The sequence below is a fragment of the Cucurbita pepo genome, chromosome LG05 (assembly GCF_002806865.2).
Source record: "Cucurbita pepo subsp. pepo cultivar mu-cu-16 chromosome LG05, ASM280686v2, whole genome shotgun sequence".
NCBI classification, from domain to species: Eukaryota; Viridiplantae; Streptophyta; class Magnoliopsida; order Cucurbitales; family Cucurbitaceae; genus Cucurbita; species Cucurbita pepo.
In genome coordinates this window covers 10,109,254-10,122,218 of record NC_036642.1, presented here as the reverse complement: position 1 = coordinate 10,122,218, position 12,965 = coordinate 10,109,254, and the positions used below count along the sequence as shown (strand labels likewise).

The following is a 12,965-nucleotide window of genomic DNA, read 5'->3' as shown; positions in this document are numbered from 1 at the left end:
AAGCCCAGTATCGGAAAGCCCATAAATGGTACGGAGGAGGTGGCGTTTGCCGGGCTCACCGTGTCCTCTCTCTTCCTCCGCTGGGCGACGGGGAAAAATAGGGAACTAAAAGTCGAAAAATCGAGGCGTTAATAATTCAGGACTTGTATCCACCGTTGACGCAATTTCTTCTGCAATTCTTCCAAATCTCTCTACTGCATCAACAATTCCACTTCGATTCTCCGCATTGAAATTCCCCAGTTCTATCCGCTTCCTTCTGCTCTGCGCCAATTTGCAGGTTGTATTATTGGATATTCGAATCACGAGAAGATTCATAGGCGAGGTCGTCTTTGAGTTCTCCAATGGCTGAAAGTTCTTCCAAAGACGACTTACTCCAGCTGATCAAGCGCCTCGGGGCTTATCTCACTGTCAAGATGTCTGATTTTTTCCCGATCTCTACCCAGAATCTGGTTCTAATCTCTAACCCTGTTTTCTTCTTTTGTTCGTTTTTTGATGGATCTGACCGGCTTTAGGTTGCTGCTACTGGGTTTTTTCACGCTGGATGTTTGATATATTTTGATCACCTAATTTTCTTTCCGGCCTTTTTTTTTTTTTTTTTTTTTTTTCGTTTTTTTGTGTGTATTCTGTTCTTTTTTCAACGATTACAACGGTTAATACTTTATGTTCTTCGATTCTGTAATTGATATTCAACAATTCACCACGCTGACAAATGATGCGGAAAGACTTCTCTTTCGAATTGGAGCTTTGTGCTACGAGGTCTGTTCGTCATACTTGGCGTAGATTCTATTAGACCTGGCGAAGCTGTTGTATGTTTTACCAGAATAGTTACTATTGTTTTTATTCTGCAGTACTTACGCTTCAAGGATGGTATATTGTGTTCAATTATGAGATTTAGGTCCATGCCAATTGTTAATCCCAAATCTTTGTCCCACACAAAGAATAGGACAGCAATAAAGCATTTGATAGATACCACTTGTTATGGACAAGAGACCTCCACAATGATGTATTATTGTTTATTTTGAGCATACGTTCTCATGGCTTTATTTTAGGTTTTCTCAAAAGACCTTATATCTATGGATATATGTCCCTCACTTATATACTCATGATCTTCTCCTTATTTAGCTAACGTAATATGGGATTTTGGTCACACCCACAATCCTCCCTTCGAACGAAGTACCACCGTGCCTCAACAATCCTCGCTTTAGATAATGTACCACCGAGTCTCTCCTCAAATAGATCATCTATCCATCTAACACTTAAACAGGCAAGCTCCTTCTCACCTCTTTGATGGAGCTTTACCACAGATCTCTACTATGACCATTCGAGATCCATGATTTTTTTGTTGGACTCTCGAGGATTTTACCGTCATGGTTAAGTTAAGGGCATGACTCTGAGACCACTTGTTAGGAACCCTGGAATTATTTCATTGGTTTGATTTGTAGTTGAAGGACTCCTAGTTTCCTAGTTTATGAGAACTAAGGGAGATTGAAACGATGGTGCCTTTCAATTGCTATTAGAATTTTTGAATTATTTTGGTTAAACTTCATACATTCTAAAGTTATTTTAAAGGGGTTCCCCGAGCACGTTTTCACTTATCTATTTTTGGAATATTTTAATTGATTTTAACTTATAAAATTGCCAGTTTTTAGTAATGGCATTGACCGATGCATATATAGAAAGTCGGGTCATTGCAGAGTCCTTTGGGAGAAACAGAAAGAAAAAAGGAAAAGAATGTTGAAGATTCTTTTGATCTTCTTAATGGACTCTAGTCTTTGGATCTTTTAGGGACTGAGAAATAGAGCTGTGTTAGGAAATTAGAATTTTTTTTTTTTTTTTTTTCATTGGGTTCATAATATCCAAAAAATAGATAAACTTAAGGTCTGAGCCAAATCAGTCCTTTTGCTGGTCTAGTTTGTTTCAAATATTGATGGTCCTTTTTGTCTGGGTGTTTGGAAAGTGCTTCAGTTTTTGTGCCTTTTGGTCTTGCTTGGTTCAAATTTAAATAGAAATCAATAGCTCAGTTCATTTTCTGTTTTGGCTTAAATAACGTAAATGTTTATTGTGTTGACCGTTTCTGATTTGTCTGATAGAACATTATGTTGTTTCTCCTTTGATACTAATCAACAAATAAGGGAAAAGGGTAATTTGGTGTCTGACTAAGTCTTGAAATTTTATCAGGATTCACGGTCTGTTGGGGCTATTGCTGGAGTTGCTGTTGCAATAATTTTCACATGGAAGCTGTTGGGATCATCTAATGGACATCAGAGGCGACAACCAAAAAGGCAAACGCCTGCAGCAAGTAGTTCTACTTCTAATGTTGGGTTAAATTCAAGTGAACAATTGATATCTTCTGGAGTTTGTTCATCTTCAGGGGATTTAAGAGCGCGCAACGTTGTTGATGAATTCTTTCAGCCCGTCAAGGTTAGAGCTCAAACTATGGCCTATATCTTCTCATACCTTTTTAATTTTGTTCCATTCATATGACACGTGTTTAAGATTTCCTCTCATACCTTTCCATGTAGCCAACTCTGGGCCAAATAGTGAGGCAAAAATTGAGTGACGGAAGAAAGGTAACCAATATCCACCTTTGTTATTCATCTTTATCTTCTCAGAAGTTTTACCTTGTTATGTGGAATTTTGGTGAAATATCAATATATGAAATTGTATGAAGCTTATATAAGGCAAGAAAGAGTCAGTTTTGGTACTGAAAATGTTCCATCTCTAGGTAACATGTCGTTTGCTTGGAATAATTCTCGAGGAAAACAGTCCAGAGGATCTACAGGTATTTAGCCTTTTCCTCTTAACAAATTTTGTGGTTGAAACTGCTTTTGGGAATATCTAATTTCGTTTACTTTGTTTTGCATCAGAAACAAGCCACTGTGAGGTCCTCAGTGTTGGAAGTACTGTTGGAGATAACAAAATATTGTGATCTTTATCTCATGGAAACAGTGCTGGATGATGAGAGCGAAGTAAGTGCAATGCTTTATGGAATTTTATGATTTTTCTTAATTCCATCATAATATCTTGGTAAACTTATATGATTTCTGATGTTAGCTTTGGTATGATTCGATCGATTATTGTGCTTCACCTTGAAGACAAAATCTCTTCCCACTCACGTTTACTTTTCTGACATTCTAAGATTTGTATATGTTTTCTCGTGGTTAGGATGTCAGGCTATTTTTTTTTCCCTCCACTCGTGTAAATCAGAGGTTGAAAAATTAATCAAACTGGCCGAACTGGCATAATCAATATTGTTAGAAACCAACTGAATACTCCTTGAACATGGGAACTTAAAAAATCAAACTCACTTTGTTCAAGTGTCCGGTCGTGTATGTGCATTTTGCTCACCAGCCTGCAATGTTGTGCACTACAATTTCTGTACACGCTTACCACACATGCTGCTCCTTGCTAGGCATTCTGCTTTCTGAAACATCCTTTAATTCACTCGCTAAACCTCCTTTGCTGCTTCCTTGCTTACTACGTACTCATGCTATGCACACTGTCTGTTTCATTTCAAGTTGTGAACCGTAGCCCCCTACTACTGCGCGTGCACACATTAAGCAATGCCATTGGCCATCCTAAGTCCACCCCAGTTATTGAATTATGTGTATATAGGCTACTTGCCCATGATCTAGCACACATCAGCGTTGCTAATGCCAACACTCTTGTTCTGTGGTGTTGGTTGGGTGGGGTTGACTGTGTTTCTTCCTGTTTTTGACATTTCATAGAAACATGCTTTCTTAAGACTCATAGGTTCTTGATACGTTATATTTTGTTCTTAACTATTTATGCAGAAAAGAGTTCTTTTGGCACTCGAAGATGCAGGGGTTTTCACATCTGATGGTCTAGTCAAAGACAAGGTTCTTAACTGTGCTTGTTTTGATTTTGATAATATTGAAACAATTCTGATTATTTTATTTTCTTATCTGATGGTCTAGTCAAAGGCAAGGTTCGTAAAGTTTAGGCACGTTTGATAGCTATATAGTTTTTTGTTTTTTTATTTTTATTATTTATAAAAATTAATCTTATAAACCCAATTAAGCCAATAAGTTTCTTTGTTTCCCTATCGACTTTGTACAAATGTTTTCAAAACATAAAAAAGTAGTTTTATTTTTTAAATTTGGCTAGGGTTCAAATATTTCCTTGAGAAAGATGTTAAAAAAATGTGGAAAACAATCACAATTTTCAAAAACCAAAAACGGTAGAATTTGTTTAGGTATCTGCAGTTTCCAACCTTAAAACATGTAACAGAAGACAGCTTTTGGTATCTCTGACTCCCTTAACTGGAACTTCTCATAAAGGTAGTTGACTTGGTAATTGCACAAGCTTTGATTAGAAGCAAATCCTCCTTTGAATTGTTTGGTGTTAAAGCCTGGAGAAAAATAGGGGACAACCATACATGGCAATTTCCTTGGCTTTTAATTAATTGAGGATTTTCTGTAGGTTCTCTTCTGTAGCATGGAGAACGGGCGAGCATCTTTTGTGCGTCAACTGGAACCCGATTGGCATATAGATTCCAATCACGATATCATTTCTCAGTTAGCTGTAAGTTAACCATCCATCATGTTAGCAAGTTTTATTGTTCTCTAGCACCTGCAAATGCATGGTGATCACTGATATTTTTCCTTTACTCATCACCAGAGGTTCATCAAATATCAACTTCACGTAGCTCCAATCAAACACGAGCGAGCTGCTTCTAACGTTTACTGCTCTCCATCCTTGGAACAGTTCTTTGGAAACATTTGACTTGAAACCAGTTCAAGAATGGAATTAACTTTCAAATATAGTTTCTCATTTTATTTGGGCCTTGTTGATTGTTATTGCATTTGGTTCTCTTTAGGAACTAAGCAAGCTCAATTTGCACTAGGCCGCCGTTGCTGGTGTTAGATAAGATAGGTGTACCATGCTTTTTTCTTTTTTGTGTTTCTGCAAAGATATTGTGTTGTCTTTGGCAGAGCAACTTTATGTCCCATTAATAGATACCTAGTTTAACTGATGTAATTTATTAGATCTTCTCAGGCATGACAAATGCCATTTGGGTCACCAACTTTATGTCACTTTTCTTGGACAAAACTTGAAAGTGTGGACTTTTCCAACGAAAACTAAGCTGATATAATCTTCATGTTTAAAATGGTGGTATGATCTAAAACATTGAGATTAGGAACCTTATTGTAAATAAGCTTAATAATCTATGCTTGACGAGATCAATTAATGAGAGACTGAATTGCTTTCTCATAATTTTTAATATGAGTGTTCTAAAATGTTTCTTCCTACTTTACTTGGTAAACTCATAGCCAGCCAGCCAGCCCCGTGGCATTGCCTCCATGATGAACTTTCACTGTTTTAAACATCTATACAGAAGTGTTTCAAGAATTTAGACGTAGAAATTTTCAAATGATTCCACATTTGCACGCACGGACACCTAGAAAAGAAAATATAATAATGAGAAAAATTGATTTGTTATTGCAAGTTTGTGGTTTAATCATTCTGCTAAAGCAAAACCTCAAGCAAAGTGGACTCGTTTAACAAGTCTAAAATGGTTCTATAATGAAGCTGACTCTGTATAAACTGCATATTTGTTGATCATTTTTATAGCATTCATTGCAGCAGGTGAGTCATTGGCCAAGCCCCCTTCAATGGCGTTATTTTCTGCAAGCAAGGTAGATGCCAGATATGATTGCAACTCCAGCAACTGCAATGCCTAGTGACGTAAAGATCTTTACAACAGGGACTCGTTTTTGCTCCGGCATTTCCAAAAGATCCTTGAGCTGCAATTTCCAGAAAAATATACATGGCAGAGTGAGGCTGCATTCGAATCATTACTATAAAGAGGAACGATGGTAGTAGCCCCGTTGAGTTCCTTAAAAATGGGAGAATCTAGCCTACCTTAACAGGCTGCTGCCAATTCTTCTTGATTCCATTTAGGTGACCTTTCCCGACAACCGCAACAACTGAACGATGCTCCTTGGCGACTCTTAGCAACGTAGTGGACATGTACCTGAAACGTGTATAGATAGGGGCAAAAAAATAGTCAAGAATGTGAAAAATGGATGTCGAAAAAATAAAAAAACCTAATGCAAACAATAATGAAGGATATATGATATGAAATCAGAGCACCAGTCATTGAGAAGATAAATGATTTTGATTTGTAAGGTGAGAACTTTTTTAAGAGTTGGACATCCCATGAAGAATCTTCCTGTAATTCCATGAAATACAAATCAAGGGGGAACGCAGTATTCTTTAGTTTATAATGTAACCTGTAACCATGTTTCTTAGTCCAACGAAACAACTCAAGCATGAATGAGAATCATGTCTCTTCTAAGTTTTAGGGATTGTTTGACAATTTGTTGAATAGAACAAATTTTAAGAATTGTAATAGGAGGCCTTGGCATAAAAGTCGCTAACATCATAATTTCCATAGTGAAAACAACTTGATATATTCTTAAAAAATGGTAATTCATGAGAAAGAAACGAAGGAAACTAAAGAAAAAGTGCCTTTATACATGTCACCCAAACATGTAACTAGTTGAATTTCTATGCACAAAAAGAAAAAGACTTCTTCATTCAGAGAAAATGTTTTTCTAAAAATCTACTTAATTTATTCCTGTTTGAATTTAGAAAACCCATTGAATCCATAATCAATAAAGCAGAATTTTGAAAAAGGAAAAGGGTAATCAGCATCAAACAGAACAAAGGTAAATGTACAAACTGATCTCGCTCATGCACAAGAGTGTCCATCAATGTGGGAAATTCCTTGCTCATCTCTTGAATTATGAGTGTGAGCATGTCAACATCGTCCATATCCTTCAACTGAAGACAAAAGTACGGTTTGTTTTGGAATCAGTTTCTAAATGCCTCACAATTAAAAAGAGAAATAGAGGAGAATGGGCACTTGTGAGGAAAAAGAGAGAGAGATGGTATATGAAATGATACCATTTTGGTTAGTTCCTCAGGGCCTGGCAAAAAGAAAGCTTGAAAAACGAAGGAGTAAAGCAATTTTATCTTATGCCAAAGTGGCATTTTCGCCCACGCCCTCCTTATTGTAATCTGTTGCGTAAACGTCAAAATATTACTGATCATTCGGGTATATAAAAATAACAAACTGAAAGTCACCTCGTTGAAGAATATGAGATAAGGATATAAATCGAAATAACCAGAAAGAAAAGGTAAGGAGACAAGTCCTGCTTAAAAACTAACAGAGGAAAAATGCAATAGGAATAGAATGTCATCTAATCGTAAAACTGCACATTTGGCAAATGATTATCCGTTCAAACAAAAGCAGGACCAACCAAAGCACACAAAGAGGATGGACAATAAGATGGAAATGATGGATGCAACGGCCAACACAATATAAAACACCCCTTTAAAGCGAACATTATACGATAATTAAAGCCCTTAAATGTGCTTTGAGGCTTGAGAAGACCAGGAATTGACTTAAGAACAGACTATTACTCTCAAAGAAGCAGATTAGTTGGGACAATCAAATTGACTTTTGAAACAAATGTAAAAGAACAATAAAGATGATTAAAAGGGATAATTTATTCAAGAAATCCCATCACCAAGAAAATCATACCTGTACTGGACGATCACCAAGAAGGACCTTACCACCATACTTCATTGCTTCTTCATAGGCTACACGAAACTCAGAACCAGGAAAAACTTCAAGTTTGTTGGCTACCTAAGATAAAAGCAAGACGTATAATTCGAATAAGACACAATCTTTCAATTGAATTGTAAAACAAATGAAGTGTAAAATATATAGAACATAAAGAAATAACATGCCTTGGCAAGAAACCAACTGTAGAGAATACCAAAGATGTTATGCTTTTTCTTCCACATTTCAACCATTTCTCCCATAGTTGGAACCTGGTGAACTAAAGGTCAGGAAGAGCAAAAATTGAGAGCTAAACAAGAAGCCTACGCATGCTGTACACCAGCAAATTTGTATAATCGATGTTATTAAGTAACCAGTGTGATTATTCAAGACTCATGTTCAGAACCCTAAACCAACAAGCTATTCGATTGAATTAGAAATAATCGCCACAATCAAATTACAACCGTACCTTCAAATTCTGAGGTGTGAGAACAGCCACTCGGCTCGAGCATAATTCCAAGAAGACAACCTGCATATGCCAAGCATTCAATGAACAAACACGAAAGCAAATGCAACATGTAAAAACGCCTTTCGAAAGCGGGCTGCTAACCTGCAGAATCACCCATCTTTCAATCTAGTATAACTGAGTTTCAAAAAAAAGAGGAAGCACCTGAGGTTTCAAATAACTGATTACAGCTTGAACTTCTCTGCACGATTCCTGCACCCATACAAGTGATCTAATTCATCTCTAACTCGAGTACTCCAATCAATCTTGTCAGCTAACAACAAACAAAATTCCGAAAGGGGTCTAGCAATCTCACACCAATCCATATTTTCCTTCTCACACCCTCCAAATTACAAAATGAAAATGCAACAAATACAAGCCAATTAATCACAATCGAAAATCAAAAGGTTACTTGAGAAACGTGTGCTGTTCCAACAAGGTAGACATCACAAATGCCACCCTCATCAGCGGTCTCGCAAGTCAATACCACCACGCTTCTAGAAAGCTCCTCCGGAAGGACTCTACTCTGCTCCGTCAAACCCTCTTCGGCCTCGGGCAAAATCACAGAGGCTGCCTCGGGCAAAATCACAGAGGCTGCCTCGTCATTAATCTGTTCATCGGTAGTACTAACAATACTCTGAACCAAACTGTCCAAATCGGGATTCTCGATGTGGACAAAATCTTCCACAGCAGGGGAATCAGATTCCGGAGGAACCGGGTCCATCGCCTGGGGCAGACGGGGAGGCCGACGGGGAGGGTCAGAAATTTTGGACAAGAAAAATCCGAATCTGAGTGGAGTTGAAAAATGCCGGTGGGTTTTGAGGGCTAGGGCATGATTAGGACGGCGGAGATGAGGTTTGACGGTGGCGGGTTCATAGAACCATCGTGACTCGAACGAGTTGAGCTGAGTTACAAAACGAGTCAATCGATTCATATACCTCGGCCACCTAGTCTTACCCGCACTTCAAGATTCAATATATATACAATTAAATGCCAAAACATTTTTCGTGTGTCAAATCACGCGTGTCACGTTCTGATTGGTTGTCCAACGCAATTATTTTGCCACGAATCAGCCGTAAAAAACAATTAATATATTTTTATTTTGGACAATCAGTTTTTCAATTTGGAATTAATTAGTAATGGAATTTCCAATTTTATTTTTAATAATTCCAAATTGATATTAATTGTATAATAAAGAACAAAAAAAGTATATTTTATTTAATTATAATTGGGGTCAATTATATACATAAATAAATAAATAAAATTGAATTATTTTCGAGTCATAATACATGGAAAGTCACAATATTAGGAGACAAGTAATAATACCTAAGGAACAATATGACCACAATTAATATAGTATGCAATTAATGTTTTTTTTTTCTAAAATGTTCGACATTTTTATTAATATCTAAAATATTTTCCTCATTTCTCGCATTTAATTTTATTGTTGATAACCATTTTAATTGTTTGGAGATAATTCAATAACTATTTAATTTTATGATTTTTTTATAATTATATTAGATTTCAAAATAATACATTCCATAATTCTTCAAACACAATTTAATTTTTAAAATATTAGTAAAAAGTAAATAACATGCTAAATTTTTATATTAATTTGGTCCCTAGACAACTATCAATAATCTCAATACAGCTTGGAAACATAATTATTAAAAATTATGAGTTTAATTACTATAATTTAATATTGATAAAAAAAATTAGTTGAAAAATTAAAAGAAATAATAAATTTTATTAGATATTAACAATAATCCTTACAATGGAGGAAATAAATAAAAATTATAAATTACAAATTATTGAAAAAACTTGAGAATTAAATAGAAGGACGTCACGATACAGCGAGAGTGACACCAAGAAAGCCTGCAACGAGGACACGATCCTTGACCTGAATCTTACATGAATTATCGATCTCTGCCATGCTTCGTTGAGAAATCATTCAGTCCAAAATGGAAAATAGATTAAAAAAAAAACTCAGATTCAATTAGCAATTTCAAGCAATGGATCATATTGATGAACAAAATGCAAGTGTGAAGTAATGGGATTCGAAGAGGTTAGCTCCTAAAGTGAAAATGTCTGAGGTGTTTCCACGATTGAATGGGATTGAGGCTAACCATCAATCAGGATGGCCACATTACTGATATTGCGTCCGAGCCATTATGCCAAGAGGAACTGAAAAAATCCCCCAGAATTGGTAATGGACGCATTGTGCTGACCCCTAAAAACTCCATGCCTATATATCAAACAAAATGCTAATCCAAATGAAATCAAACAAAGAAGCTCAGTGGAAGGAGAAGTCGTTTAATATACAGGCTCACGGCATAACTCGATCAAAAGTTATGGCCACTGCCCACAACACGTCCAAGTGTTTAAAATCATCATTGCTTCTTCTTCAGCAGAATCAACTATACGTCTAATGGAAGCATATGAATACTACAAGAATGAATGGCCTATACAAACATTCAAACGAATCTACACTAAATCATATAAAACAGGCTTCAGTGTGTGTAACAGTCAGATCATTGATAAACTCACTGAAATCCGCTAAGATTATTTGAAATATCATCATAAGCCCGTATAATCGAACACGAAATTAAAAAATTATCAAACAAAACTACGATTCTACCAAATTCATGAGAGTGCTCAGACAGCCAAGGGTATATTAATCAGATCCCAGGAATTGACCCAGATCAGAAACTCTAGTCCACGAAAATTGCATCATCACAGCACCTCGGCGCAGATAAAAAATATGAAAAGAAAACGAGCATCGAAGTTGAAGGAGAAAGAACAAAGGTTTGAAAACTACGCAGAATGAGAAAGTAAGATATGCACTAAGACCTTCGGTTTGAATGGAAACTCGAACTGCAGTGGGGAAAAGAACAATGGAGAAATCGACGATGTGATGAACATGGTTCAATGGTGAATTTATAGGCCATCGACTAAGAAATTAGGGTTTCCCGTATCGGCAAGTTTAGGGTTTTTCTTGATTTCATCGGCGCAGCACTGGGCTGGGCCTCAACATAAGTAATTTAGCCCATTAAAAGAGGCCCATGGACTCAAACTTCGAGCTGGGCTGGGCCTCAACAATTGTAATTTAGCCCATTAAAATAGGCCCATGGACTCAAACTTCGAACTAGGCTGGGCCTCAACATTAGTAATTTAGCCCATTAAAAGAGGCCCATGGACTCAAACTTCGAGCTGGGCTGAGCCTCAACATTAGTAATTTAGCCCATTAAAATAGGCTCATGGACTCAAACTTCGAGCTGGGCTGGGCCTCAACATTAGTAATTTAGCCCATTAAAAGAGGCTCATGGATTCCAACTTCGAGCTGGGCTGGGCCTCAACATTTGTAATTTAGCCCATTAAAAAAGGCCCATGTACTCAAACATAGAGCTGGGCTGGGCCTCAACATTAGTAATTTAGCCCATTAAAAGAGGCCCACGGACTCAAATTTGGAGTTGGGTTTGTCGGGTTGTTTAGTTATTTAAAAAATTCTTTAAATTACGTTAAATGATTAATAACTAAAATATCATAAAACGCAAATATCAAACGTCTTCTCAATCGCAACACATTTCTAACATCAATTGCAAAAGTCAAAGTTTCTTAATATTTATAATAATCTTAAAAGCATAATTGAGCTGTAGCTTTTATTTTCAAGTTGATCGGGTTTCCGCTAAAAACCATGAACCGACCTGAATTTTTTAATTTTTAAAAAATGCAGTCCAACCAAACCAAAAAAAATCTAACACAACTAATCTTTATAATTTGGGTTGGTTAGTCGATTAGTCATATTCTCAAATCATATAACACCTCTATTCAAAATTTCAAACATGGGTAGAAATTTAAACCTATTAATTTTAATGAAACCTTCGTGGTCCAGTGTATCATATTTAAATAAATTAGTTGCGTAAAGAAAAAGGGTAAGTACGCGCTCTATAACTAACAAGCACAAAAAACGCGTCTCAGAGTTATAGATGGGTCACTACGTCTTTCTTTTCGACTCCTAAAAATCGATATTTTCCCTCCCTATAAGGTGGAAGGGAGCATCAAACCTAATCGAATCTATGAAAATAGTTGATAATTATTAAAATTGTTCGAGACATTTTCATTTTAACTGTGGATAAGATTGTTGAAAGCACATGTCGAACAAACACGCGCGATGTTTGGTCTATAGAGGAATTGAAAAGGTTGCAAGATGAGTGGTTAATGTTGGGACCCAAATTGAGTAATATAATTGAGTGACAAATTAAAAGCTTACATTATTTATTTTCCTCTCCCTAATATTTGATTGGCTCTTGTTTATTCTCAATTCATTTTTTAAACATATAAAATTATTTTTTCTTAATTATTTGTGTACTTTATGATAAAATGAATGGGATGCATTGAATATGAAGCTCTAATAATACTACCATCATCATTGAATTTATTCCTATTAAATATTTGAATCTATAACATTTCACTTAATATTTAAAATAAGTCTATGATTTATATTTAAAATAATTGAGGTGACAATAATAAAATATGGAGTAATCAAAGAGACAAAGATCTCTACTAATTTAAAAATATTGGGCATGATTGGAGTTATACTATTATCTATGCATAATACTATTAAGATTAAAAGACGAGATCACGCCCACTGCTAGTAGATATTGTACGCATTGACTCGTTACATTTCATCGTCAATCTCATAGTTTTAAACCGCATCTATTAGGGAGAGGTTTCTACACCCTTATAAGCAATGTTTCGTTTCTCTCTCCAACTGATGTGGAATCTCACGATCCACCCGTTGAGGCCCAACATCCTCATTGGTATACTGGTATTTAGCTCTAATACCATTTGTAACAGCCCAAACTC

The 12,965-nt window shown here is 36.1% G+C and overlaps 2 protein-coding genes, 1 long non-coding RNA gene and 4 other non-coding genes across 9 annotated transcripts; 1 reads left to right on the top strand and 6 right to left on the bottom strand.

Moving 5' to 3' along the window:
* Positions 1-15: 15 nt before the first annotated feature.
* On the top strand, positions 16-5,073 carry LOC111795179 (peroxisome biogenesis protein 22-like). Of its 3 annotated transcripts, none has more exons than XM_023677463.1 (8): positions 16-449; positions 2,179-2,421; positions 2,523-2,570; positions 2,726-2,782; positions 2,868-2,969; positions 3,795-3,860; positions 4,444-4,545; positions 4,642-5,073. In XM_023677463.1, exons 1-8 carry the CDS (start codon positions 342-344, stop codon positions 4,744-4,746), a joined length of 831 nt encoding a protein of 276 aa, XP_023533231.1. In that variant the 5' UTR covers positions 16-341; the 3' UTR covers positions 4,747-5,073. The 3 variants fall into 3 exon arrangements, with proteins under 3 accessions (XP_023533231.1, XP_023533232.1, XP_023533230.1); XM_023677464.1 differs by lacking the exon at positions 16-449 and adding an exon at positions 604-756; XM_023677462.1 differs by lacking the exon at positions 16-449 and adding an exon at positions 771-1,264.
* Positions 5,074-5,423: 350 nt separating this feature from the next.
* On the bottom strand, positions 5,424-9,054 carry LOC111795178 (traB domain-containing protein). The gene is made up of 9 exons (XM_023677461.1): positions 8,512-9,054; positions 8,265-8,312; positions 8,064-8,123; positions 7,783-7,866; positions 7,574-7,678; positions 6,934-7,047; positions 6,710-6,810; positions 5,887-5,998; positions 5,424-5,768 (listed from the first exon to the last, which is right to left on the bottom strand). Exons 1-9 carry the CDS (start codon positions 9,031-9,033, stop codon positions 5,643-5,645), a joined length of 1,272 nt encoding a protein of 423 aa, XP_023533229.1. The 5' UTR covers positions 9,034-9,054; the 3' UTR covers positions 5,424-5,642.
* Positions 9,055-9,826: 772 nt separating this feature from the next.
* LOC111794339 lies at positions 9,827-11,055 on the bottom strand. Its single transcript, XR_002815076.1, has 2 exons — positions 10,950-11,055; positions 9,827-10,583 (listed from the first exon to the last, which is right to left on the bottom strand). It is a non-coding gene; the product is annotated as an uncharacterized LOC111794339 (long non-coding RNA).
* On the bottom strand, positions 10,182-10,307 carry LOC111796296. The gene has a single exon (XR_002815341.1). It is a non-coding gene; the product is annotated as a small nucleolar RNA snoR80 (small nucleolar RNA).
* Positions 10,388-10,499, bottom strand: LOC111796289. The gene has a single exon (XR_002815334.1). It is a non-coding gene; the product is annotated as a small nucleolar RNA Z152/R70/R12 (small nucleolar RNA).
* On the bottom strand, positions 10,605-10,686 carry LOC111796288. Its single transcript, XR_002815333.1, has one exon. It is a non-coding gene; the product is annotated as a small nucleolar RNA R11/Z151 (small nucleolar RNA).
* On the bottom strand, positions 10,747-10,844 carry LOC111796285. The gene has a single exon (XR_002815330.1). It is a non-coding gene; the product is annotated as a small nucleolar RNA Z157/R69/R10 (small nucleolar RNA).
* Positions 11,056-12,965: the final 1,910 nt, after the last annotated feature.

Excerpts from the sequence above, each read along its gene's own strand:
- LOC111795179 (XM_023677462.1), top strand. The coding sequence starts at position 1,133 with ATGGGATTTTGGTCACACCCACAATCCTCCCTTCGAACGAAGTACCAC. Across the intron at positions 2,422-2,522 it reads AATTCTTTCAGCCCGTCAAG|CCAACTCTGGGCCAAATAGT; the intron begins GTTAGAGCTCAA and ends CTTTCCATGTAG. Across the intron at positions 2,783-2,867 it reads ACAGTCCAGAGGATCTACAG|AAACAAGCCACTGTGAGGTC; the intron begins GTATTTAGCCTT and ends GTTTTGCATCAG.
- LOC111795178 (XM_023677461.1), bottom strand. The coding sequence starts at position 9,033 with ATGAATCGATTGACTCGTTTTGTAACTCAGCTCAACTCGTTCGAGTCA. Across the intron at positions 6,811-6,933 it reads CTGAGGAACTAACCAAAATG|TTGAAGGATATGGACGATGT; the intron begins GTATCATTTCAT and ends TTTTGTCTTCAG. Across the intron at positions 5,999-6,709 it reads CTTGTGCATGAGCGAGATCA|GTACATGTCCACTACGTTGC; the intron begins GTTTGTACATTT and ends TACACGTTTCAG.